This window comes from Trichinella spiralis, assembly GCF_000181795.1.
Source record: "Trichinella spiralis strain ISS 195 chromosome Unknown Scfld2, whole genome shotgun sequence".
NCBI classification, from domain to species: Eukaryota; Metazoa; Nematoda; class Enoplea; order Trichinellida; family Trichinellidae; genus Trichinella; species Trichinella spiralis.
The window spans coordinates 10,798,965-10,824,644 of record NW_003526941.1 but is presented as its reverse complement, the minus strand read 5'-3'; the positions used below and the strand labels follow the sequence as shown (position 1 = coordinate 10,824,644).

General features: G+C 36.9%; 9 protein-coding genes across 9 annotated transcripts; 4 read left to right on the top strand and 5 right to left on the bottom strand.

Moving 5' to 3' along the window:
• Positions 1 to 2,422: 2,422 nt before the first annotated feature.
• Tsp_07811 (putative PAN domain protein) lies at positions 2,423 to 4,785 on the top strand. The gene is made up of 9 exons (XM_003381238.1): positions 2,423 to 2,495; positions 2,559 to 2,858; positions 2,919 to 3,197; positions 3,267 to 3,466; positions 3,527 to 3,598; positions 3,668 to 4,055; positions 4,134 to 4,224; positions 4,288 to 4,438; positions 4,522 to 4,785. Exons 1-9 carry the CDS (start codon positions 2,423 to 2,425, stop codon positions 4,783 to 4,785), a joined length of 1,818 nt encoding a protein of 605 aa, XP_003381286.1.
• Positions 4,786 to 5,161: 376 nt separating this feature from the next.
• On the bottom strand, positions 5,162 to 7,010 carry Tsp_07812 (eukaryotic translation initiation factor 6). Its single transcript, XM_003381237.1, has 9 exons — positions 6,935 to 7,010; positions 6,679 to 6,836; positions 6,496 to 6,624; positions 6,236 to 6,405; positions 6,000 to 6,175; positions 5,838 to 5,938; positions 5,649 to 5,793; positions 5,396 to 5,542; positions 5,162 to 5,316 (listed from the first exon to the last, which is right to left on the bottom strand). Exons 1-9 carry the CDS (start codon positions 7,008 to 7,010, stop codon positions 5,162 to 5,164), a joined length of 1,257 nt encoding a protein of 418 aa, XP_003381285.1.
• A 45-nt stretch (positions 7,011 to 7,055) lies between these two features.
• Tsp_07813 (eukaryotic translation initiation factor 6) lies at positions 7,056 to 9,212 on the bottom strand. Its single transcript, XM_003381236.1, has 8 exons — positions 9,190 to 9,212; positions 9,016 to 9,169; positions 8,467 to 8,553; positions 8,121 to 8,174; positions 7,990 to 8,071; positions 7,753 to 7,898; positions 7,664 to 7,726; positions 7,056 to 7,148 (listed from the first exon to the last, which is right to left on the bottom strand). Exons 1-8 carry the CDS (start codon positions 9,210 to 9,212, stop codon positions 7,056 to 7,058), a joined length of 702 nt encoding a protein of 233 aa, XP_003381284.1.
• A 270-nt stretch (positions 9,213 to 9,482) lies between these two features.
• Positions 9,483 to 9,788, bottom strand: Tsp_07814 (eukaryotic translation initiation factor 6). The gene has a single exon (XM_003381235.1). It carries the CDS (start codon positions 9,786 to 9,788, stop codon positions 9,483 to 9,485), a length of 306 nt encoding a protein of 101 aa, XP_003381283.1.
• A 406-nt stretch (positions 9,789 to 10,194) lies between these two features.
• Tsp_07815 (guanine nucleotide-binding protein G(i) subunit alpha) lies at positions 10,195 to 13,103 on the top strand. The gene is made up of 8 exons (XM_003381234.1): positions 10,195 to 10,351; positions 10,412 to 10,454; positions 11,806 to 11,947; positions 12,011 to 12,168; positions 12,227 to 12,355; positions 12,431 to 12,560; positions 12,696 to 12,849; positions 12,910 to 13,103. The coding sequence occupies exons 1-8, from the start codon at positions 10,195 to 10,197 to the stop codon at positions 13,101 to 13,103; spliced, it is 1,107 nt and encodes a 368-aa protein (XP_003381282.1).
• A 646-nt stretch (positions 13,104 to 13,749) lies between these two features.
• On the bottom strand, positions 13,750 to 14,061 carry Tsp_07816 (eukaryotic translation initiation factor 6). The gene has a single exon (XM_003381233.1). It carries the CDS (start codon positions 14,059 to 14,061, stop codon positions 13,750 to 13,752), a length of 312 nt encoding a protein of 103 aa, XP_003381281.1.
• Positions 14,062 to 14,291: 230 nt separating this feature from the next.
• Positions 14,292 to 15,350, top strand: Tsp_07817 (eukaryotic translation initiation factor 6). Its single transcript, XM_003381232.1, has 3 exons — positions 14,292 to 14,325; positions 14,640 to 14,682; positions 15,026 to 15,350. Exons 1-3 carry the CDS (start codon positions 14,292 to 14,294, stop codon positions 15,348 to 15,350), a joined length of 402 nt encoding a protein of 133 aa, XP_003381280.1.
• A 2,194-nt stretch (positions 15,351 to 17,544) lies between these two features.
• Tsp_07818 (putative PAN domain protein) lies at positions 17,545 to 19,822 on the top strand. Its single transcript, XM_003381231.1, has 8 exons — positions 17,545 to 17,635; positions 17,710 to 17,988; positions 18,085 to 18,339; positions 18,405 to 18,601; positions 18,755 to 18,826; positions 19,118 to 19,275; positions 19,345 to 19,575; positions 19,645 to 19,822. The coding sequence occupies exons 1-8, from the start codon at positions 17,545 to 17,547 to the stop codon at positions 19,820 to 19,822; spliced, it is 1,461 nt and encodes a 486-aa protein (XP_003381279.1).
• Positions 19,823 to 22,897: 3,075 nt separating this feature from the next.
• On the bottom strand, positions 22,898 to 25,519 carry Tsp_07819 (zinc finger protein). Its single transcript, XM_003381230.1, has 2 exons — positions 23,785 to 25,519; positions 22,898 to 23,093 (listed from the first exon to the last, which is right to left on the bottom strand). Exons 1-2 carry the CDS (start codon positions 25,517 to 25,519, stop codon positions 22,900 to 22,902), a joined length of 1,929 nt encoding a protein of 642 aa, XP_003381278.1. The 3' UTR covers positions 22,898 to 22,899.
• Between the last annotated feature and the right edge of the window lie 161 nt (positions 25,520 to 25,680).

Sequence of the window (25,680 nt, the reverse complement as noted above, 5' to 3'; positions counted from 1 at the left end):
AACGTTCACAATATTGACTTACCTTTACAACAATTTTTATCTTTTTAGATTTTTCATCGCGTTCATTTAAGAAAGCATTATGCACAAAAAGAACATCTTGTACAGCCAAGAATAAACAGTTTAAATTAATTTTTTAATGATTCAATTTGACAGTGGAAGAAGGTGGTATTGGAGTAAGTATATTATTTTCATGTTTTGTATTTTTCATTGTGCAGTTCACATTATTCAATCACTTTATCAAACAGCATTATCAGAGATAGGCTCGCAAGAATTTGTTTGAACATGGTTTCATTGGCATCAGTTTTTGAAATGTACATTTCAGCATTCAACTTTAAAACAAATTTTATTATTATTATTATTTGAAAAGCTTCTACTAAACAGGTTACGTGAAAAATATTTGATAACATAATTACTAAATTAATGTTGCTTTACGTTTTCTATTCACAGAATATAGATTTTGTCTCAATATTGTAATATGTAAATTGGAATACTGTGTAATTTTGTTATCATTGATAAATTTGCATGTTTATGAAGGAAAATTTCTTTTCTCATATTTGTAATTTATACGATGCATTTTTTACCTGCGTTCAATATTTGATTAATTGTTCTCCCACTGGAAGTAAGAAAGACCTTGGAATTCCAAGTTTTTTTCTTTTCAAAGGAAACAACCACTGCTTGATGAATCTATTTATATATTCAGTGCATAACATGCCCATTGCTGACGTGGTGAAGTAGACGAAGTGTTCATCATAATTTTAACTGCTATTGATTGGCTTGTTTCAGTTTAAATTTATTTATAAGTAATGTTTTTTTAAACAAATTCGACAGAAACTGTAATAGTTTATTTTTAATGTGCTTTTTTGAAAAATGAAATCAATGGACAAAGAAAGTTGTATACGCAGTTGGTTGTGCTATTCACGAAATTGCAGGAACAGATAATTGGTGCTGTTAATTGCAGAATGGCTTGTAATTAACCCTTTGAACAGCGGCAGTGCTATTATTTCGAATAGGAGCTATATGCAGGGTTTTTGGTACTTTGACATTTCAGTTCGCATTTTCAAATTGGTAAAACTCCCCATGTATTCAACTAGCTTCTATAATGTGATATTTTGAAGTTGACCTAGTTTGGTTTTCACGTTCACGATAAAGCGGTACACAGATAAAATTAGAATTTATAGCATGTTATTGAATGCTTGTTGAGGGTTAGCGTTAATCTGTAGAATGTGAAAATGGATGGTATATATTTCTTTGGATTCGCGTTGTGTGTGTGTGTGTGTGTGTGTGTGCGGTTTGTTCTCGAGGCCGGTAACCTTGTTGAAATGGTTAATGTCGTTGGATAGAATTGCGCGGAAAAATTTGGCTAATCAAAAAACAAACCAGATCTTCCTTCCACATTTTTGTATTTTTAATAATAATAATATTATTATTGTCAGTGATGTTGTTTGTTTGATAGTGAAATTTTTTTGTGAAACCAGCCGCAGTCGTTTCGTCGGTGGTTGCCAGCGTCAAGGTACGACGCTCCTTTTGCACGCCCGAACAGTCAGTTCAACGACACCAACTGCCGTTGCCTGGCAACGGAACGATGAAGCGGCTTTTTTATTTCAAATTTTCGGTCTCTCTCTTTCTCTTGACCCTAAAAACTCCTGGCCCCGCCCATAATTTCGTCCAACTGCATGATTGGTCATTTCTCTGTTTGTGGACTTCAACCATCAATTCAGCTGTCGTCCGTCCAGTTTGCATTCATTTGTCAACTTCGACCATTTACTATCACTTAGCTAGCTCAGAGCATAAATAAAGCGGACAGACCACAATAACATCAAGCAAACGACAACCTTGCAATGGCCCAGGCTGTCCTTGATTATTTTTCACAATCACGTTTACTTTGGCACTCTGGATCAGGTCAGTCCAAGGTCTTCCTCTTGTGACGTTCACTAGCAAAAGCACATAGCCGCCAAGGCTTGCCAGCTTCCCAAACATACAGACAGACAGATACTTATGTCCACACCGACCGTCGACCGGTCGTCATCACAGCTTGCTTATTATTAACACTCTTCAACAGTAAGTGTTTTCTAGAAAATTTTACCGTTGGAAGAAAAAATCTATTCAGGTCATACCGTACACATCACAAGCACGTACGCGCATACCCACTCTCTGTCTCTCTGTTCAAATTCAAAAGCATAGTCTGTATTGAAATTTTCTTATTCATTGATTCTATTCATTATTTGTTTCTTCTTATTCGACTTGTTATTTGTTTTTGTTTGTTTGTTTTTTTTTTTGAATTTGTAACATTCAAAATTACTAAACTTGAACATCATATTTTTTGTCCAGTCGGAGAAAAGTTCAAAAAACGCGATTTAATTTTTAAAATAAGAAAAAAATTGAACATTTTTTCTTCTATTCACTGTAGAATTCGGTGCTCGACATGAACATCAGGACAATATTATTGGCTGCATTTTTGCTTCAAACAATTCACTTTGTCGTCGTCACATCCAACGGTAAATGGAATATTATTTCATCATCATTATGCAAATTATTTTTTTCTTTTACTTAATTTTCAGACCGTACTGTACAACGTGATTGCGTGCCAGTTTATGTGCGATGGGCTCGGGTGAGGGTCGGCTTGACGGCCAAAGTGAGCGGCTCGCACACGCTTGGAAACTGCATGCTACTCTGCTCGGACGAAGCGTACCCAGAAAAGCCCGGCGTGGAGCTTCCCTGTGCTGGCTTCAATTACAAATATGGGACCAGTGATTTGACTAGCGATTGTCAATTTTTTCAAAACGACCAACTCCGCAACGTCGACTGGTATGCTGAAGCCAACGACCAGTACGCCTTTTTCCGCAAATACTGCGTCAACAGTGAGTCAACATTAATCGACCTCATTATCTATTTACTATATATGTATTATTTTTTTTCAGCTAAAAATGCTTGCAAATCAACGCATCAATTTGATTTTTACATTGATCGTTTTATGGATGAAAATTTAATTGACAAACAATTCACAGCTCAACGTCTGGAAGATTGTTTGGGCGCCTGTTTGGACGAGACGACAATACACTGCCGGTCGGTGACTTACAACCGCACATCTGCCATGTGCAAGCTGAGCACCCACAACCGACTGACCAAGCCTCGTCACGTGCAGGTGAACAACAATCCCAATTACCGTATTGATTATTACGAAAACAATTGTCAAAACAGTAATAATCATTTTTTTGTTGTTGTTCTCATTCATTTTTTTGTGGTAAAAATTTTTTCCACATTTCAAGGCAGCGTACAGTTGACGCATGTCTGCAGTGACAAGGGCATTCTGGTCAAAGCCGAAAGCAAATTTCCCTACACTGGAGCTTTGTACGGCTTGTATGATTTTTTCACTTGTCGCGTTGAACCGCACGAAAAGACCACGTTCAGCTTGTTTTTTCCCTTTCCAACCGAAGGGAAAAATTGTTCCGACAGCATCACTGTCGAAGTGAATTTCCATTGATCCTCTTCTTCTTCATCAATGAAACGATTCATTCATTCATTTCAGGGTGACAATTTTGTCCTCGATGCTGTGGTTTCAATGGACGGCGTTCAGCCGCTCTATTTCGTCACTGACCAGGTAGAGTAGCTTAAATTTTGCATATAATTTACATGCTGGTTATTGTTTTTTAAAAGACAGTTTTTTCAGGATTTGATTTACCAAGCCAGATGTCCACGCTTGGACAACAAAGCCGCTTCGTCTTCTTCTTATCCGTCGGCCGTAGTTGGTACCGCCGTTGATATTGTTCCGTCGTCGAAGAGGACCGGCACCGTTGTGCAAACTGAGCAGCCAATTCAAGTGACCCCCACAACAACACAAACAACAACAACAACAACAACCAGGACAACACCAACATCCCCACCGACCACTACTCAAACTACAACACTGACATCTGATAACAACAACAACAACAACAATGTTACAATGAAAGAGGAGATTCAATTCGACATTTTACACAATGGTCAGAACGTGAAAGCGGTGGTCATCGGTAGCAAGATCACTTTGCAGTTTACACCGACCCATTCTTCTTTACGAAGTAAACAGCATAATTTACAACGATTGAATAGCTTAATCACTTATGGATTTTCTGATTTTTTCTCGATTCATTTTTCAGCTAACAACCTCATCTTGGTAGCCTGTCAAATAGAACCTGTCAATTCTCCTTACGCTTGGGAACGTGATCCTTTGCAAATTATTCGAAACGGGTAATTTCCATTAATTTTTATCACATTTTTCTCTCTTTTATTATTTTCACAATTCACAAACAGGTGTCAGGCTGACGGTGTTGGACTTGTCTGCCCTCCTGAATCATCCTTCTCTGGTGTCAAAGTATCCATGGAAGCGTTCCGCTACACGACAACTAGTGAAGTGCTTTTTTCATGCCTTGTCAGAAATTGCAACTTTGGACCATGCCATCGGGTAAGACCATGGTTATTAAAAAAACAACAGATTGTGACGTGTGCTTGTATATGTGTGTAAATTGTTGTTTCAACAATTTTAAGCCCATCTGCCCGGCAGTGGAAGGATGCTCTGATTCGGGATCAATTTTACCGACCAGCGACATACAGCCGCAGAATGTTCCAATGCAAACGATGAGTAGTAGTAGTAGTAGTACGACAACCAAAGATTCGTTCACTTTCACCGAAGGTGATCACGTAGTTAGCCGCCAACTGGTAGTGGTGAACAGCGTGCATGAATTGCAATACTTTATGAAAACTGGAAATGTACCCAGCGGCATCCAAAATCCGGGTTTCTTTCATGGATAAGCATTACTGAGGTATTTCCACTTTATATTACTTTTTTCTTCCTCTATCCTCCTTCTTCATGCTACTTTTCTCTGTCGCTCTCTTTCTCTCAAACTGTTTTTTTCTTTTAAATATTGCCAATTTCATCATATCAAAAGTGACCATTTATATATTTTGTGGAACCCGTCGCCACGATGCTTTATTCCTTAAAAAAAAGAAAAATTCGCTCGCTGCCGCAGCTGATATGTACAATGTTGTTGCCAAAATTGAATTTACAATTTATTTTAATAATTTACTTCTTTATCCAATATGTTGCTTTTTTTGTATAAGATCCAAGAGGCATAAACAGAACAAAAACCCCTTTGTGAATGAATGAATGAATAAATGAACAACTTCGTCATTGTGCATTTGCCAGTCGTCGTTTCCACTGCCAGTAAGCGAGTAGAACGATGAAACTGACCACCAGCAAGCTCAACGCGAACAAAAGTACTACAGATGTGGCGAATTTCCAACTCTGAGCTTCTGAATCGTTGAGCATTTCTGATGTTAAACCTGAAATTATTTATTATCATTGACAACAACTAAAGGATTTAGAAAATATTCCATCATTATTCATTCGTTCATAATTTACCAATCAACTGTTGACTGGGTGTTGTACTGCTTTCTTTCGGTAAAATAGAAATCAGTGTTTCAACGGATGAATAGACGGCGTTCTGGGATTTTTGTTCAATTCCATTCACTATACGTCGAAGTCGTGTTGCGCTTCTCGTTACCACTACTGCATTATTTCCATTGTCACATTCAACCTGTTGAATAAAAATGATTTCCATTACAAATCAAGATCGAATTTCATGTATCATCAATTTCTTCAACTATATTTTTACCTGTGGGCACCAATCGTTGCAAAATTTTATCACGCACTGAAAATAAAGTTGTTCCGCGTCGGCCATTTTGAACGCTTGAAAGGATGCTTGCAAACGATCGGGAACATGATGAAAATGACCGATAATGCTCGGCTCTACGGAACATCTGTAAAAAGAAATTTCATAAAAATTCTCAACAATAAAACACACTACGGTGCAATATTCACAGCACCCATTGATGATCAATGGTAACAATGGCTGCTCGAGTTGGGCGTCGGTGACGGAACAATTTTCCACGAATATTCCTTCGGCTGAATTGAATTGAATTGAATTAATAAATCAAATTTTCAATCAATTTCACCAAATGCAAACCGTCATAATCAGCCCATATGCTAAGCAGTAAAGTTTCACCAATGTAAACTTGTTTCACGGGTGATGAATCACGCAATATTTCCAGATGAGCCTGTCGGTGAACAGTGGATTCTTGAACAATTGATGTACCACTACCACCATCACCATCACCAGCAGCAGTTGCTTGTTCAATAACACTGAAAAAATTATGAAATGAAAACAACAGCAACAGCTAATATTTTCCCATTTCAACTCACGTTAAGCCTGTATGGGTATAGATCATTTTTGAATTATTGTTATTCGATTCGGCTGACGTTGATTCCAACATGCATTGCACTTCGTCGACTGCATCATTGCCAAAAATTGCATTCCGAGGTAGATTGGCTTGTTGATTGGAAAAAATCAAAGTAGCGGTCAATCGATTGTCCTATAAATAAATTGTCGACCAAAGTCCATCCAAATGAACAAAACTACAAGAGAAGCTGACGCTTTGAAATTTCGTATATAATAAGGTTACTTTTTCTTTGATGTTGCATCCAACATTCGCTTCACTGTTGGGAAAAAACATTGCAAACGAATCTGCCGACTCAACCACCTTCCGACATTGTGAAAAACGATCCGCGAGATGCACAGTTCCCGTAAACGGCTAAACATATAATACATTAATTAATATTCAAAAACAATGCATCCTTTCTATTACACGTTCCATGTGCACGGCCACATGCATGCCGGAACTGTTGCAACTGATATCATAATGTCTTGCTTTATTCATCACTGGATCAAAGTCTACAATCCAAAATCGTTGCACGGCAGTTTCAACATTGGACCTGTCGCATGGAATTTCAGAATTGTGAGCAGCTATAAAATAATATTTAAAAAAAAATTAAATGATTGTTCACTAATAATCCACCATCAATTGTCTTCGAAAATTAACAAACAAACATTTATTACCATACCTGGTATGTTAATTAGCAAGAAGAAGAAGAAGAAGAGCAAAACGCTTTTGCATACAGAAAAGCATCCAGTGTTCATTGTTCTTTTTTTTCTGACAATGCGAACAACAAACAATTTTCCACCTCACCACTTCACTTGCGACAAACAATTCCACAATCTGCTGCTTGCCGCCGCCCATCTCCATGTTGAAGAAGGTGAATTTGAAAAACCCAGTTTCTTTGTTTATTTAAAATTTCAAATTTTGTTTGCTTCGAGTAAAAATTACCGGAACTTATATACCGCGACGCTCTACTTGACAACAATAGTTTAAGAATTGCTTTGAAACAGGAATTATAATTTCACGTTGTAAAAAGCTGAAGACCAAAATGAAACAACAACAACAACAACAACAACTCAGTTAAATGAATCATACGCCAGTCGAAAAAAAATTATGCATAAAAAAACGCTTTCCCGAACTTCAAACTCCAAGAGTTACTGTCTGCTACGATATTTCTTCTCAATCAATTATCGCATCAGAAAATACGATAACCATACCGAATGATGTTTTATTTAAAAAAAACCCACTCACTTCAGAAGCTATACAATTCACTAATTCAGCGCTTAATAAAGCGATAATTAATATCATCGATTGTTACTGCATTTAAAGTTTTTTCGTCGTATTCAGCCCAGGTCTGGTGGAAAAGAAAAAACATTACAACAAATTATTTTCTCTTAAACTTTCCAAATCAAACCTTCTCCGATAGATCAACATTTTCATAACGAGCACCACTCATGGCTGTAACAATCCATCCACCCTAAAATTCATTTTCATCTTATTAACAGTAAAATATGTACAATTTTCGACGTTGCTCAGTACGCCTGGTTCAAAGTCAACAGGCTTAACACCGCGGCACTCAAACATGACCACCTTTTGCCATGCTTTACCCAGTTCTGCATCATAAGCGGAAATCGATCCATCGACAATATCTATTAAACAAAAAATAATACGGTAATGCAAAATAATAAAATAATTTCTTTTAAAACCATGTTATTTCTACAAATAATTGAACAAATTCACCTATGGTACCAACTTTTCCACAAACTTTGCATTTTTTGACAAAATTTGCATCTCCTCGACTGCCCGGGATGTCGAATTTTTCCTGAATTCATTTCATTTTATAAGTAAAATTTTCAATTGGCTCCAATTACCTCTTTGTAAATGCTATGCCAATTAGTCGAAACTTCGCCACATTGGCACTTCACCTTTGAAAAAATTCATTCACTACACTACATGTACATATTTCGTAACATTTCAACTAATTACAAGTATTTGTAAATATCAAAACAAAATAAAACAACAATGCAAACTATTTTATTTACTGTTTTGCTCTTGTATAATCAAATGTAAAAAAAATGTTATGTAAATTTAAAAAGACATGATAGAATTTAACATATAGTAAATGAAGTCTCGTAAACAAAAAGAAAATATTTAAAAAACGTTATTTAATTAAAATTTTATTGAATTTTCATTTGCATTTTTCCAAAAAAGACATACTGTAATTTGCCACGCAAAATTATCATTGTTCGGTTCTAGAGTTTCCACTGTGTTGGTTAAAATTTTCATTTCGAGTGAATACTTCGGCTATAAGCGAGAAATATAATTTCTAACGTATTTTTTCAATTCATTACCATTTTTGTTCTTTTCCGCAAAAAACTCGTTTAAAAGTTATTGCTGACAACAAAACTGGCAGTTACGGTATAAAATTAAAATCAGGTGTAATTTGATTTTTTTGATAATTATTTTTAAAAAGTTGTTCATAATTTGGTTTATAAATTGCAAATTGAACAAAATATTTGTAAATTTTACTTTACATTCAGCTAACGTTCAAACATTCAAATTTCTATTATTATGCATTGCTTTATTTTTTATTTTCAATTTTAAATAAATTAAAATATTTTATTTACTTGAAATAATTTATTATAATACATAATAAATGCAAAGTGCACATTGAAATTATAATTTTTTTTGAAATCTGAGAAATGTAGATTATGAAATAAATTTTCTGGTATACCTGCAAATCGTATTGTAGCTTTTGAATCTTACAGTGTTGATAACGAAGTGCGTGTGGTGGCTTCCGTGAGCGGCAGTTATAAGCAATTTTGCTATCAGAACATCAACTGAAACTCTAATTCGCTTATTTAACGGTAAGATGGTTACGCTTCCGTCTGAACGCCAACTAAGATCGTCCCAAGTGATGCTAATTGAATTTAACTATACTTTTCACAGTGTCGTGGTTTCATTGATTGGCGGATAAATTCTCTGGTGAAACTTTGTGCACTTTTAAACTTTCTGCGATTGCATGTAAAGAAAATTTTTAAATTGTTGTAAATTCATTTATCCTCATCTGTTGTATTGTGATTTTTTTTGAAAATTTATCCAAGCATCGTCAGATTTGTCAACCAAACCACGAGTATTGTTCTTCAACATTTACAACAATATGCTATTTATAAAATATGAAGCCTCCGATGAAAGTTGATCGTCTTCCAAGTAGACATGATTCATTCGTTAAATTAGCTGCTTGTGATGATTTGTACGCGCGTCAGTTTTGCTTTTAGCTGGATGAGGATCGCAGCGAAACAGCGCGTTACAGTGCAAATACAGCCATTTGATTTGCTCTTAATTGGACTGTTCGCTCGATAGACCGTTATTATTGTGTACTTTGAAACTGGCATTATTGTTTCTCTCCGAATGTCATAGAATACTAGTTGTAATGCGTAGCAGTGTTTTAAGTACCTTATAATCACACATGCACGCGGACGGTTCTCAGGCTGAAAGAGGTTATTTTTCGTGTCGACCTTGATACGACCCCTGCGCATTTGTTCATCTCTCTCTCTTTGTGACCCTTGTTTTCAGGACATTAACGTGGCTCCAACAAAAGGGAAAAAAGGAGAGAATAAAGTGAAAATTTTCAATTGCTTGCACACAGCTAGCTAGATAGCAACGCTAGCTAGTTTGGTGTATATTCTCATTGGCGAAGCGAACGCGGATTTAACGAACTTCCGTATAAAAATTTCTGATACTTTTCTAATAGCACGCTTCAAGTATTGATTAACGTGGAATTTTTTCGTGGGTAATTTGTTTTTTTAATTTTTCTTCTTCTTTCTTAATTTCTTTCGTTTTGCTTTGCTCTCTTCACTCCCCACCCACGCAAATTCGCGCGCACCACTTGCCTCATTGCTCAGCACTTGGTCAGTGCTTTCGACGCTTGTGGTTGTGGTTGTCATGTTGGCTGTTGCTGACGGTTGGCTTTTTCAGTCTTCGGTGATGGGTTGCGCTAGCAGCACGGATCGCAGCGCCTACATCCGGTCGAAGCAGATCGACGACCAGCTTCGGGCAGATGGTGAACGTGCTTCAAGAGAAGTGAAACTTCTTCTCCTCGGTATGCATGTAAATTTGAATTTGAATTTCCTATTTTTTACCGTATTTTTTTTCCAACCAGGCGCCGGAGAATCTGGAAAAAGTACCATTGTCAAGCAAATGAAGTAAGTAAAAAACAGTAATGCTATTTTTATTTTGCTCACCATTTTCCTAACGTCGATGGTAAATTTCAGCCATCTGTTTGCCAGACGTGCAGTAATTTATAATATCTTGCTTTTCTGATGGAAAATCCTTTAAATATGCCGACAGTTAATTTTTGAATAAGTGATTATTGTTCAAATTTCATCGACAATTGTTTCCCTGATCATATAAGTGAACCAACTGAACTGGCCGAGTGAACATGCTCATCCGATAGTTTACATTTATCGACGCTGCAGTAATTTTAAATATTTATTCAATATTGTAAATAAATAGGAAAAATTTTTTAATCTCTTTTAATTCAAGGGTTATTTTTCCCATGTACATTCAAACTTTTACTAGATACTTTTTTAGCGTTGATTATTTTAAATTAATTTGAAAAAAGTACTTTTCAAAAGTAAACAGGAAAATTGATGGAGGAAAAGTATTTTCTCAGTCAATAATCGAAGGGATTGTTAAACACTAAGCGCTCAAAAGTTGAATATTGATTTTGCAAGAATGTTCTAGATTCGGTCAAGCGCAAAAGCAAAAACGCTGACGCGCGAGCTTAAGCTTTTTACGTCATCAAAGTGATAAAATTGCATGCATATTTTTGATATGTAGCTGGAGGAGATTTTAAGCTGTATTTATTTATTTATTTATGTATTTCTATTTGTATAAGAACCTTTTAACGGCAACACGGTGATATTATGGAAGATTGCTGCTTTTTCAAACTACGATTGAAATTGATAAATGAATTTTTCCCGATTTGAAAAATTACTACTTAAAAACAATTTCAAGCATATCATTTAATATATCTGATATTTTGTAATTTTTATTCCTGATAATCATGAAATTTTTGCTATTTTGATTTTTTTCTTCTCGTAAAGTTTATTTATGAAACTTAATTTTAACTTTTGAAAAACCGTCGATCGATCGTCTGATTTTGTTAATTCTGATGTCAAAATGATATTCTATTTCTTTTTGCATGAAAATGAAATCAAATTACTTCGTGCGCACGTTTCTCTTTTTCTTACGCAATCATAAAAATTATTTTGCAAAGTCATTCGTTGCCAATTAAAAAGCATTTTAGAAAATTAACATAATTTGTGATAAAATGTTTTTCTCACAACTCTTCCTTTTAAGATGTTTTTTCTCCTTTACTAACTTGCATGCGAAAAATGGGATGGGAAAAATTGCTCCAAAGCAACTGGACGTTTATTAATATGCCGTAACCATTATGGTTCTTTGAACCAATTTGTTTTCAAGATAAAAAAGATTATTTGATTATTATTTTTTTTTCTTCGTTTGTGCAAATAATCATGCTTTTGCATATAGAATCATTCATGAGACGGGTTATTCGGATGAAGAGCGCAAAGCTTACAAGCCCGTTGTCTATTCGAACACTATTCAAAGCATGATGGCTGTTATTCGTGCAATGGGCCAGCTGAAAATTCCATTTGGAGTTGCTGATCGAACAGTAAAAAACTTAGAAAAACAACAAAGAAGCAGTTTAAAATAATTTCCTTTGCTTTGATTGCAGGATGATGCTAGACAATTTTTTGCATTAGTTGCCAATGTGGAAGAAGGTGAAATGCCGTCCGAGTTGGCTGCTTGTATGAAGCGACTTTGGCTAGACAGCGGCGTGCAAGAGTGCTTTTCTCGATCAAGAGAATATCAGCTCAACGATTCCGCTCCATAGTAGATTTAATTTTTCCATTTTTATTAAGTATGAAATTGAATACGATTTAATTTGAAGCTATTTGAACGCGTTGGATCGAATTTCTGTTCCTGGATATGTCCCTACTCAAGATGACGTACTGCGAACCAGAGTAAAGACTACTGGCATTGTGGAAACCCATTTCACTTATAAAGATTTACATTTTAAGTAATAATTTCATTTTTCTAATATTTCATTTAAAAGCTTGAATTGGATTTATCGATCTATCTATGTATGATGCAGAATGTTTGATGTTGGTGGTCAGCGATCGGAGCGAAAAAAATGGATTCACTGCTTTGAAGGTGTTACCGCGATTATATTTTGCGTTGCAATGAGTGAATATGATATGGTATTGGCAGAAGATGAGGAAATGGTGATAATTTATTGCATTTTGTCTTGTTTTGTCTTTTTGAAACTCTTTATTAATCTGTTGTCAAACTGAAATATTTGCAATACATGTAAAAGTGAATGTTGTACTTTTGAAAATAATTGAAATTCTCATTTGCAGAATCGAATGATCGAAAGTACAAAATTATTCGACTCCATATGCAACAACAAATGGTTTACAGATACGTCGATTATTTTGTTTTTGAACAAGAAAGACTTATTTGCGGAAAAAATACGTCGACAACCATTGACTGTTTGCTTTCCGGAATACACAGGTATATATATCTATTTGGTGTTGATACTTTAATTCATGTTCACTGTTATTGGATTGTTAGGTTCAAATACGTACGAAGAATCGGCTGCTTATATTCAAATGAAATTTGAATCTTTGAACAAAAGAAATGGAACACAAAAGGAAATCTACACGCATTTCACTTGCGCGACAGATACAAATAATATTCGTTTTGTTTTCGATGCGGTTACCGATATCATCATCAAAGATAATCTACGTCAGTGTGGTCTTTTTTGAAAATGGCTTCTACTGAAAGCAATATGTCAGGGGTTCTTCAATTTCAGCTGTGCAGTTCCACGCCTACCACTGCTCAAATATATTTGAAATGTGCTGCTGGCCGGAAATTTATCTCACTGTCAGTGTACTTTATTATATCATTGATTGTTTGTCTGTTTTCTTCCATTTTTTAAAATTTTATTCTGTTCATACGACCGTGTTGTCGTTTGAAAAATGTTTTTACTTTATTCGACTATTGGCACTTTATAATTACACAGAAAACTTCGTCACTTATTCTGCGTGGATATATCCTTTTCATATTTTTCATACATATACATATACAGTCATGAGTATCATTTTCGATGACTTTTTACGCAGCAGCACTTTGTACGAAATTTTGTATTTATAAGTGGCTGCATTTTATAATGGGCAATTTTAACTTGTAATGAACGAAGCTGTCATTTTGAATAAATTGATTCACCAATAACATTTGAACATGCTGATCAATTTACAGTACATTGTGTGATGGGCAATTTTGAATTTTTCATTTTATGAAACAACCTTAAAGTTTCTTTTTTTTGTTATTGCATTTTTTTCACGACATTTCAACATGTGCAATTATCTTATTTCTGCAAAGCAGAGTGTATTTGAATTGAAATTCATATTTTCAATGGTTGCTTTCATTAGGTCGTGCCACACGTTGCGTTTTTTTTGAAAATTCATTTGCTTGACATTGCAGTTTTGTTAGATATTTCAAAAGTTGGTAAGATAACATTTTTTGATTGGAATTTTTACAATGTCTCTGCGCTTGATTAGGCACTGTGTACAATTGATAAAATGAAGACGAAGCAAAATGCAATGGTGAAATTGACCCAAAAGTTCTACTGAAGATGCTGCTACCATGCAAAAATCCAAACCCACATGTAAGTATTATTGTTGTTTTTAATAAAAGTGGTACATTTGTGATTGAATTGCGCATTCTAATTATTATTTTTCACAGTGAACTTTATTAAATGTCATTTGATTGCTTTCGATTGAGAGAAAATTGATAAATGTAATGTAAATTGATAATCTGATCGAAATGGCATTCTTTGCAATTTTTTCTGACTTGAGCTAAAATTTCATCAACTAATATTGATTGAATATCAACAGATTTGAACCATAAAATATTGGTGTTTTATGGAAAATTTCTATCAAGCAACAAAAGTTATGCATGCAATTTTGGAACGCAAATTTCGCAAATGTAAGTTGTCAGTTAAAATTTAAAAGTCTTCTTTTTTTAGTGTTAATTTGAAAAAAATTGTTTGCAATTTTGATGAAAAAGTTCGTACAGCAAATTGTTGACATTAACTTTATAAAGATTTGTTTTTGAATAAATTATAACCGAAAATGAACTATTGAAACTGAAAATAAATAATTCTTGTACTAACGGTGAATACGCGATGACAATATGCAGTTTTCACTTGTGAATATGTTTTGTTTTGAAAAAAAAATTATTATTATAAACATGCTTTAGATTTTTATTTTTGATTTGAAAATTATTTTTGTCTTCTAAAGTGTTACTGTATGCATGGCATTTGACATTGGCATTCGGTGGAAGGTTATTCTTCTGAACTGATTTTCTTAATGAACATGTTTTAAGAGTGATTTTTCATTTATACTTTTTTAATTGTTAATTTTGGACAAAATTCAATCGAGTGTGATTGAAAATTTGATGACTTTATTTGAATGACAAGACAATTGGAATGAATGTTCAATTTTCGTTTTCTTTTGTCGAGGAAAAGGATTTTTCAAAAACTTTTAATAACACATTTTTTATTTATATTTTGAACATCTGCTAGTTGATATTAAAAAGTTAAATTATAAATATTTAATAAAAATTTAAATATTTTTGAATATTTGCTATTTTATATGAAATAAATTTGTATTTTAAAAATATTTAGCAGTGAGATAAATTCTTTTGCGTGTATGCATTTTCATGCGGTTAAAACTGTTTCGTTGCCAATAATAATAATAATAATAACGGATGACGTATTTATTTGTTGTGGAATACAGTTCGATGTGGGTGTGGTTTTTGAAACTTTGTTTGATTTTTTTTTAATTTTTGAAAATCCTTTGGGAAGTGTTGTCATCGAATATAAAAGGCTGTCATGTGGAAGAATGGAGCACGTCAGGGTTGACCTGGTGATTGCAGACCGATCGCACACTGGCACTGTACCGAAGATTCCAAGGGTCTTAGGGGTAACGACCTTGCCGAGCGGTCCATAAGAAAAGGTGAAAGTTTGTCGAGCGAGTTGTTCCACTTTCCGTCTACCTGGCTGTCGTATTAAACCGACACTGTCTTCAAGCAGGCATTTGTATAACGTTTTGTAATTCTGTTGTAAGCGGTTGGCTGGTTGGAGATTCGTCCATTCTTTCTTTCTTTCTTCTTTGGTTTCAATTAATATAATCATATTAAATTTTCCCTGCCCAACTTTACAACTCTTCATTACTAATACAACATCCGCCCGTTCCATACATCTGCACGGCAAAACACCATTCGACAAACGCTTCTTCAGGTGTTCTTTTCAGACGTTCACCAACAACAGTGCCAACTTGATCGTTGATCACTTTGACGCACCCCAATTGCAATGCAAATTTCTCTGGCATTGCTGCTCGTTTCCCTCCTTACCGCTCAGCGGGCTTTTTCAAGTAAGTCAACCTTTTAATACCTGCCTTTCATTATTTTTCCGCTCTTTTTTTTCTACATATACAGTAATCATACGGTAGAATTTTAAATTTCTCTCCTACGAAAATACATCAAATCAGGTAATTGTTATTTATTTGTTGTAATTTTTATTTTTGACCAAATATTGTTCTTTTCATTTCTTTCTTTGGTTATTCATTGAAAATTTCATTTGCATGTAAAACATAAATGCACAGCTTGTGAAGATTCGTATCGAAATAGAACGATAGTTTTCAATTTTCTGCTCATAATCGATCTGTCTAGCTGTCTGTGACTGTTTTACGATGTTTTCAATTTATTGCAAATTTAAATTTTCAATCTTATTTGTTCGAAACTTCCATTTCATCATTGTAAAATAGAAACATTTCAAAAAAGTATATTCTTCCTGTTTTTTTTTCAAATTTTGATACAACAACAAAAATTTTCACAATACTGAGTCATCCGCTTGCGCAACACTGACAATGGGTAAAAATTCGGTCGCGTATTGGTTTTTTGTTGCCATTTATGAATTTTTTCAGCATTTGTGGAATTTTGCTGCAAATGTTACCGAATTTAAATTATTCACTGTCATAATTGATAATGGCGATCATTGACCTCTTGACAATGCCGGTACAATTTTTTTGTACCATTCGTTGGTTTGTTTGTTTATTTTTTTTAAATCTCGAATTTGCCCGCGATTGTAAAAATTTCAAAACACTGGAATGTGTTGTTTTTCCGATTAAATTAAACAAGTCGCTGTCCGTTGAATAAGAAATGTCAAGGGCAATTAAGCCCACCGACAAAGTGGTACCGCGCCGGGGCATGCGGGTGCATTTCAGTGTCATTTTGTCGCGCGTATTCCAAACCCCAGTGACGTATGTGACATGTCATCAAAGGTCGCTGACTGTGCACATTATCTGATCAAAACGGTCTGTTTTACCTACACACGATGTGTGTAATTTAAGTGGCAAAAGAAGTTGCTCGAAATGAGCAACCAAGCTAATCATTGTTTACATTGTGTCAACTTTTTTTTTCAATGCAATTTTAAATATTTAGCTTATTTAAATTTAATTAACTTATTTAAAATGTTTCAAATAATTGTTGTCAAACTGATTTACAGTATGCAAAATGACATACAGGTTGTTTTTTTGAATTGGAAAGAAAAACTACGTTTCATTTTGTTGTTGTTGTTGTGATGTTTAGTCTACCAGTGTGCTCCGAATGAAGTTGCCGTCTTCATACGCATCTCTCGTGCTCGGCTAACCGGCGTTCCGCTGGTGATATCGTCAGCCGGTGATGACATTTCTTGCGCTCACTTTTGCAAGCACAACATCGAACCGACGACCGGCGCGCCCAGGGCCTGCGCGTCGTTCAACTATGACGGTCAGGAGACGTGCCATTTTTTCGACAACGCTGCCACGCCCGCCGGATCCGGCATTCTGGCACCGAATCCAAGTGCGAACAATTTCTACTATGAAAAAGTTTGCCTGCCAGGTAGGAAGGAATTAATTAGTGCAAATTGTACAGTTCAGAGAAGAATAATTTTTTGTTTTTTTTTTCATCTCAGGCGTCACTGCACATCAAGCATGCTCTTACCGATCGTACAGTTTTGAAAGGACCCGGAACTCGCGTTTGGAAGGTTTTGTCCGTCGTTCGATTCAAGTCGGCTCCAGGGAGGATTGTCTGAGCGCATGCTTGTTGGAAGAATCGTTCGTCTGTCGTTCTGTCAATTACAATTACAACACTTACTTTTGCGAAATGAGCGACCAAGATCGACGCAGCAAGCCACAATATATGCGCAAATCACAAAGTGAACCGATCGACTATTTCGACAGCAACTGTTTATCAAGTAATAAATGGCTGTTGAAATTAATATCTGTTTTTCTTTGGCAACTTCAGTTCACTTGTATTTTGTTATTTGAGGACAAAATCGATGTGGTCACATTGGTGGCAATTTGGTATTTGTGAAAACGTCCAGCTTCGAGATACACAAGTATGATCACACTTCGAGCATCGAAGCCCAAGAATCGCAGTGCTTGCAAAAGTGTTTGGATTCGTTGAATACTTTCTGTCGATCAGCAGAATATTCACCGTCGTTGAAGAAATGCATCATTTCCGACGAGGACACATTTTCACGTGCCGATCAGCAAGGTCCACCCAAGCTCGAAGGCAAAGATTACTACGAACCAACCTGCGTTGCTGGTACAGTAGTACAATTGTTATTCTTCTTAATTTTTCTCTTTCTTTTTCTCTGCATGCGTGTGCGTTGGTTTTGCTAATATATTTTCCAATCTGTAGCTGATCTCACGTCGAGCACTTGCCGACAACAGGCTGCATTCGAACGTTTCATCGGGTCTGCAATCCAAGCTACACCAGTTGCCAGTGCTCAAGGTGTCACTGTAGCCGACTGTATTTCGTTGTGTTTCCAAAATTTGAACTGCAAATCCATCAACTACGTGCGCACCAAACTCGCCTGCTACGTCTACGCCGTCAACAAAGCCACTGCCAACGTGCAAAACAACCCGTCGACAGATTACTACGAATTCAACTGTGGTATGTTAATTTTCTACTCATTTATTGTTGTCGTCCACTCGATCTTCATTTCCGCTTTTTTGCAGAATCACAATTTGGCGGTATGGCTCTTTGCACAAGTGAAGGTATTCGTTTCATTGTCAATACAAGAGAACCGTACACTGGAGCTATTTATGCTGCTGATCGCTTCGCCACTTGTCACAAAACTGTCACTAATGCTAAACAAATTGTCATGACATTCCCACCACCAACGGTCAGCGGTGATTGTGGAACTGTTTTGAGGGTAAGTTTATTACGAACAGTTCAAAAAAGAAATTTTTTTTAATTTACACTTGTAAACAAAGGAAATCTACTAATTGAACATTCAAAATTCATTTTCAAATTGGATTATTTTCCATCCCCCCCCCCCCAATTTACTTTGAAACAATAATTACAGTATTTCTATTGGCATTACAGTACATCTCCACGTAATATGATGATGATGATGATGATGTTCGTCTTCTTCTTTGTCTTTCTTTCTTTCAGATAATTTTTATTAATTAAGAAACTTTTATTGAAATAGATTTTGAAATATTATAATGATCAAGATATTATAATTGAAATAATAATGGATGAAATTTTTAAAAATCTCCAAGGGGGCAAAAGTGATAGATTGTCGGTTTCTTCAAGAAGCTCCTCCAGGAGATCCAACTCGCAACTGATGCAGTCTAGACACAACACGTCTAGATAGTTGGAGAATTCACGTGCCAATTGTCAAAGCGCTGAAAATTTGTGATTGAAATTGAATTTCTGAATTCAGGATGGAAAATTGGAAGCGATGGTCGTGGTCTCTTTGGACGGTGTTCTGCCTCATCAAGTGACCACCGAGTGGGATCGCTTTTATCGCGTCACTTGTGACACGTCGTTGAAAGGCATCGGCGAAGGTTCAGTTATGGTCACCACTTTGTACGACATTGGGTAATTTTTTGATTTGTGTGTGAATTGAAAGCAAGGGAACAACGGTTTGACAAATTTGAATATTTTCAGCGAGGCGCAGCCGAAATTATTGCCAGCCGGTACCCCGGGTCCGGTGAGTGCATCTTTGAAATTTTTGGACAAGAAAGGCCAAGAGGTTAGGGAAACTTGCATCGGTGCTGAAATTTTGCTCGTCGCCACTTCCAACCAAGCCGGACCGAGCAACATGATGCTTTTGGAGTGTACCGCTACGCGTGTCGGCGGAACCGGCGACAGTGTACCATTTAAAGTGATCGAAAACGGGTAAGCAGTTTGGCTAATCTTGGCTTGTTGCATTTTATATTTTGCTCAATTGGCTATTGTCAAATTTAGCTGCCCACGTTATCCAGCGTTGATTGGGCCGGTCGTTAGGGATCAGAACAACAACCGATTGGCGGCGATGATGAAAGCTTTCCGACTCGACGGCTCCTATGATATACAAATGGTTTGCACGGTCATGTTCTGCGCCGGCCCCTACGGTTGTCCACCAGTAAGCAAACACTCGACTTGAATCTCATCTGCTCGCAGATACTAACTAACCAATCACTCCCCCTCTTCCAATCACCCCAATAGCCATTATAAATAACACTACTCTAATCAACAAAACGGCCAATTGGCAATTAATTAGCACACAACGAAATCTCTCTTCACAAGCAGCTTTTGCTTTGTTCATTTCTTAGCAGCACAATTAAGCTTCCTTTCATCATTTTCTCTCTCTCTCTCTTGCTCTTTCTATTTTGCTCAAAACTGCATGCAGTGTTCGAATTTGGAAAGGAAACAAAAAGGAAAATTTATAATTTTCAGGGGTTTTCTTTTTGTATGCATTTCTAAAAATGGACGGATAATTTTTGTTTTCTTTCAATTTTAATCACATCATTAGCCTCATCTCCACAATAGAGCAAGATAAGCAAATTTTTGAATAATAAGGTCAACAAATACGAAGACAGTTAGCCACTCCCTCCTTGACGCTGCAGCGCTGAATTGTTACAAATTTGATAATAAAATTTTCAACAATTGCAGAGTCACTGCTTGGACGGTTCAAGCAGGCAGATGTTCATCTCGAACGGACGCAAGAAGCGCAGCATTGCGCTTGGTTCCACCGCGGCTAAAATGAACGAAACGTTGATTATTGACAACGACGACGACGAAGAGGAGATGGTCGAGGAGAAACTGTCGGCAGTTCTACGGGTCTATGCCGACGGTGAGAAGGAACAACAGAAAAACGATGTTGAGAAGAAGCGACAACAGCAAGAAGAAGAAGAACAAGAAGAATCTACCCTTCTGCCTTATGGTAAGTTATTTATTTATTTATTTATTTATTTATTCTCACAATACTCATCCAAAGGTTGTTTGTTCTTCTTTTGTAAAATAACAAAATGAGATATATTCGGTGATTGGTGGTGGTGTAGGTGTTGTCGTAGCATTCGTAATTGAAAAAGTGCATGCAAATTTCTATGCAGTATCTGTCTGTCTGTCTGTGGTGATGGTGGTGGTGGTGGTGGTGGTTGTGTGATGTAGTAGTGAGTTGGGTGTTGTGAAACAAGATCTCCTCCCAAAAAAACAAAATTAATTATTTCCATTCTCAGTGGGAAACTTTGTCAAAGTGATGGCTCACTCGCCAGAAGACATGATGTGCATTGCCGAGTCGGCTTTTATCGCGGTCACCGTCAGCGTGAGTTTGCTTTGCGTGATCTTTTCCGGCATTATCGTCTCCTGGGGTGTGTCCAAGCTTCGTAAACCGGCCAACAAATTGCAACAAGATTATTTCACCGTCTATCCGGAGATGAACGTTGCCGCGGTTCCGGTACGTCGACCGGCCGTTTGATTTCTTCAAACTTGTTGGGTTGTGATTTTTATTCGTCGCAAACATCCAAAACAATAGCAGCATATATGTTTATGTGTGTATGTGTGTGTGTGTGTGTGTGTTGTTTGTGACAACAAACAAAAATTCATCCCATTTCAAAATTTTCAATCATTCATCCATTTGTTCTCAGTTGGACTCTTCATACACCTCTTCTTTTAGTACATTATATCCCTGTTGTCTTTTATTTTTCAATTTATTTTCAACATACATATATGCGGTATGTATTGATAATATGTTCGTGTCGATATGTTGTTTGCAAGCCGAAAACGGGCAATGTTGAAATTTTTATCCCAAGTTTGCCTGTACTTTTTATGCGCTGTTGTCTTTGCAATGTACTGCTGCAGTCGATTAAACAGCTAACCTGAACTCATGATGTACATACCTATATAAATTATGTATATATATGTATGTATGTATGTATGGATGGATGGATGGATATATGTGCATTCAAGTTTTAACTTTCTTTAACCATTTTTTCATTCGAGATTGCATTGCTTCTTTGTTATTTTTTTTAATTCCCAACTACAAACTACTATAATACGAAAACAGCATCTTGATTTTGAAAAACAAATCAACGAAACGAAGTAACATATCCAAATCAAGGTAGAAGACATATGCGTTCTGTGAACTAGCGGGAGCACAAATAATAATAATGATAATAATCAGTCAACTGGCCAATACATTTTCAGTCTTCGAATTTGTGTCCAGTTCAGTAGATATATGTTTAATGTATTGGATTCTACTGCTTCGTTGTTAGTCCTGGCTCCAAAATTGGAAAAATTATTTCCAAATTATGAAGTGAAAATTATTTGTACAAGAACAGAACAGAACAGAACACAACAGAACTTGATAATGAAAGCGAAAAGAAGAAAGAGAAAGAAAAGAGGAAACGAAAACATTTAGTTGCACTGATTATCATAATAACACCAGGAAATGCTTCGTATAAACACCGGAAAAAAGCTTCGTCTGATAGTGGAATTGGATAGAAATTTAAGTAAATAGCAGCCAGAAAGAGAAACAGCTTTTTTCTTTTAAGTATATACATTTGAAGAATGGAAGAATGAACCTTGATCTAAGCGATATATGTGTATATATTTGAACGATGTACATACAGCACAATGGCAAGAGATGGAAGCTACATCAATCAATGTGAATGTTGAAAATTTGAATGCACAGAAAAAAGGAAGCAAACAAACCTGCATGCGGTGATAAATATGAAGAAGACAAAAGCGGACTGTACAACAGTGCAAAGGACCTGGATTTGTTATCCCTGTTGGCGAAATTGATTTATGAAAAAAGAAACAGAAGTAGTAAAAGAGCATTTTTTGTACAGCAAAAACCAACTACAACCGGAACCAAGAATTCACAAATAATAATAATTGGTAAATTGGAAGAACCGACCGAATAATTTAAAAACAAAAAAATGTATATATATAATAAATTTGAAGTGCATAAAAAAAGTAAGTGATAGAGAAAAGTGGATCAAGCTGAATGAGAAAACAGTCTCGTTGCTTTGAGCAAGGAGCTGCTTAAGTGATTGGCCACAGATGGACCACTTTGGGTCAGTAATTGATAACTAACTACCTATAGACAACATTTTACATTTTCGCTTTACCTATAGACAACATTGCTTCAACGATCATTAGAAAGCTAACTGAGTAGTATAATGAATAAGTAATTTGGGTGATTGGGAAGTGAAAAAAAACACACGATGAATACGAAACTTATTCGCGGTATGGTGCACAGTAAGAATAACGATGATTCATATGTTGGCTATATGAACCAGAATGTGAGAAGCGTTTCAGGCACTTGTTACACTGAAACGGTTTTTCACCGCTGTGCAGTCGTTTGTGTTCAGTTAAGTGATGTTTGTGCTTAAATGCCTTTTCGCAGACGTCGCATTTATATGGGCGTTGTCCTAAACAAAGAAAAACAGAATTATTCATTTACAACAAAAATCAGACAATGCTTTAATGTTATAATAGAGAAACGGATGTGTGTTTATGTGTCGCTTAAGAAATTATTGCCAACTTTGTATCGTTTGCAGATTATAAGCAGGATGTGCGTGTCAAAATAAAAAAATATCACACCTGCAAAGCAAAGGGAACGGCTTTATTTATGCCTGAAATTTGTCAAAGCTGTCCAGTGGAAAATATTTGAAAACTTGGCTTCAAACTAAGCATTTGTCATTATCATTATTTTAATTGCCTCTTCTACGCGAGAATTGAGCTAGTTTTTATCTACACTGCTCAAAACTTTTTCACTGGATCTTTTCTTAACATGAACCGTACACATATTATCACAGAGAAATCTTCTAAGTTTGAATAACATAAAAATATATATACATGTTTTATCATCTAGGATATATATATATATATATATATATATATATATATATATATATATATACATATATATATTTTAGTCCTCTTTAAAATATTGCTACTTTGCTTTCATTGAAAAATCAGCTCTGTCAGCAGTAATTAATCTTGATGATATGGGATAGTTTCTGATTAATAATGTTCGTTTTTGGAAAAATTAATTTTCCACTTATTATGTGGTGTAGAAAAGAAAAACAAAAACAAAACATACAGAAATGTTGACTTTACCCGAATGTTCGTATTTGTGTCGAGCCAAACTGCTCTGCTTGCCGAACATTTTGTCGCACTGATCACAGGCATACAGGCCTTCATCCTGCACCTTGTGCTCTTTCCAAGAACGTCTACGCTTCAGACTGCTTTCGTTCAACTCGTTGACCACGTCGGCCAAAGTGCGTTTCGGCGCCGGACTGCGCTTGCCGTATAAGCTGGCCATGGACACGTTCGTCCACAGGGGTGTGGTCGCGGCACTGCTGCCGCTGCCGGACGGCGACATTTCCGGTGTGGCCGGCACCGATCTAGTCTCTGTTGGCGAAACAAGCTCACAACCGTACGAAGGAACAAGCCTGGCTTGTTGCATTGTTTGGGTAATCCGCTGGCCTTCGCGTTGGACAAATGCCAACAAACTGGAAGCCTCTTTGTCGTCATTCGTCGTGGTGGTCACCTCTGGTTGCTGCCGCTGCTGCTGCTGGTGGTTCTGGTGGTGGTGGTTCGTTTGCTTAGTCTGGTCAGCTAGCAACGGGGTTGTCGTTCGTTGGGCACGGAGTGACAAATCCAGGGGTTGTTCATCGGCAACCGGTGTGGTTTCAGGCTGGGGGTTGGTGTCGGCATTGGGTCGCGGGGTGGAGCCCATCGCCTCGGCTGCGCTGGCAGCCACTGCAGCGGCGGCGGCCGCGTTCAGCCAGATGTAACTGAACGGCGAAAAAAGCATGGGCAGCATTGTCGCCGGTGGCACAAATCCATTGGCCGTGTTGGTCCAGCTCAGAAATGGATTGATCAGTGGAACCGCCGCAGTCGGGGCGGCGGGTGTGGCCACCGCGGTGGAGAGGGTGGCCGCGGCGGCGGCAGCGGCTGTGGCTGCTGTGGCGGCGGCGGCGGTGGCGGCCGCGGCTCTGCTGCTTCGACGTTCTTTGGCGCGGGTGTTCTGGAACCAAACTTGAACGACGCGTTTGCCAATGCCAAGATGCGCCGCCAAAGCAGCCAGTTCAGCTTTGGACGGAAACGGCTTGTTCCGATAATGATTATTCAAAACTGCCACTTGTTCCTCGGATAAATAGTTGCGGTTGCGTGACGGTCTTTCTTTAGCTGATCTTGAACTTAACAACAATCCATTTGTACTACTACTACTACTACTAGTACTGCTTGTTGGATTTTCATTACTAAGCTGCTGTTGCTCGTGGTTGTCGTGTTGTTGTCGTTGTGCTTGATTGACCATCCCCAACTGTAAATTATTATTATCCTGTTGCATCATGATGTTTTCTTGTTGAGTATGAATACGTTCCAAAAGTAGTCTGTATGGAAAAATCATCTCATCTTCGTTCTGTAAATGGTTCATCGCCTGGGATGACTGTTGTTGTTGCTGTTGCATCACCGTCAGGATGTCCGCATTGGTGGCATGATTTGCCAACAGTGCAAAACTATTATTATTATTAGTAGTAGTAGTATTGGTATTAGCAGGGACGATTGTGGAGCACTTGTCGCGGTTCATGTGCGAGCTGAAGGAACCGGAATGAGAAAATCGTTTCAAACAGTGCGGGCATTGGAACGGCTTTTCACCGCTATGTATGCGCTCGTGCTCTTTCAGGTGGTGCTTGAATTTGAACGCTTTAACACAGTGGGGGCATTTGAAGCGCCGGGTCGGTTCCGACGTATTAGAAATCGGTTCAGTTGGCAAAACGACCACTGCAGCGTCAGTTTCTGCCGTTTCGTTTGGTGGTTCACTTTTTCCCGTTTCAGTAGTTTCCATCGCTTTGACTTTGAGAAATGTTGGTTGGCACTTTCGTTTTACTTGGAAGACTTTTTAGACTTGGAAATTTCCGGGTGGACCGAGGCGACTCGGCGACCCGGTTGTATCTTTTATCTGCTAAAAATACAACAACCTCTTTAAGCATATTATAAAATGAGCAA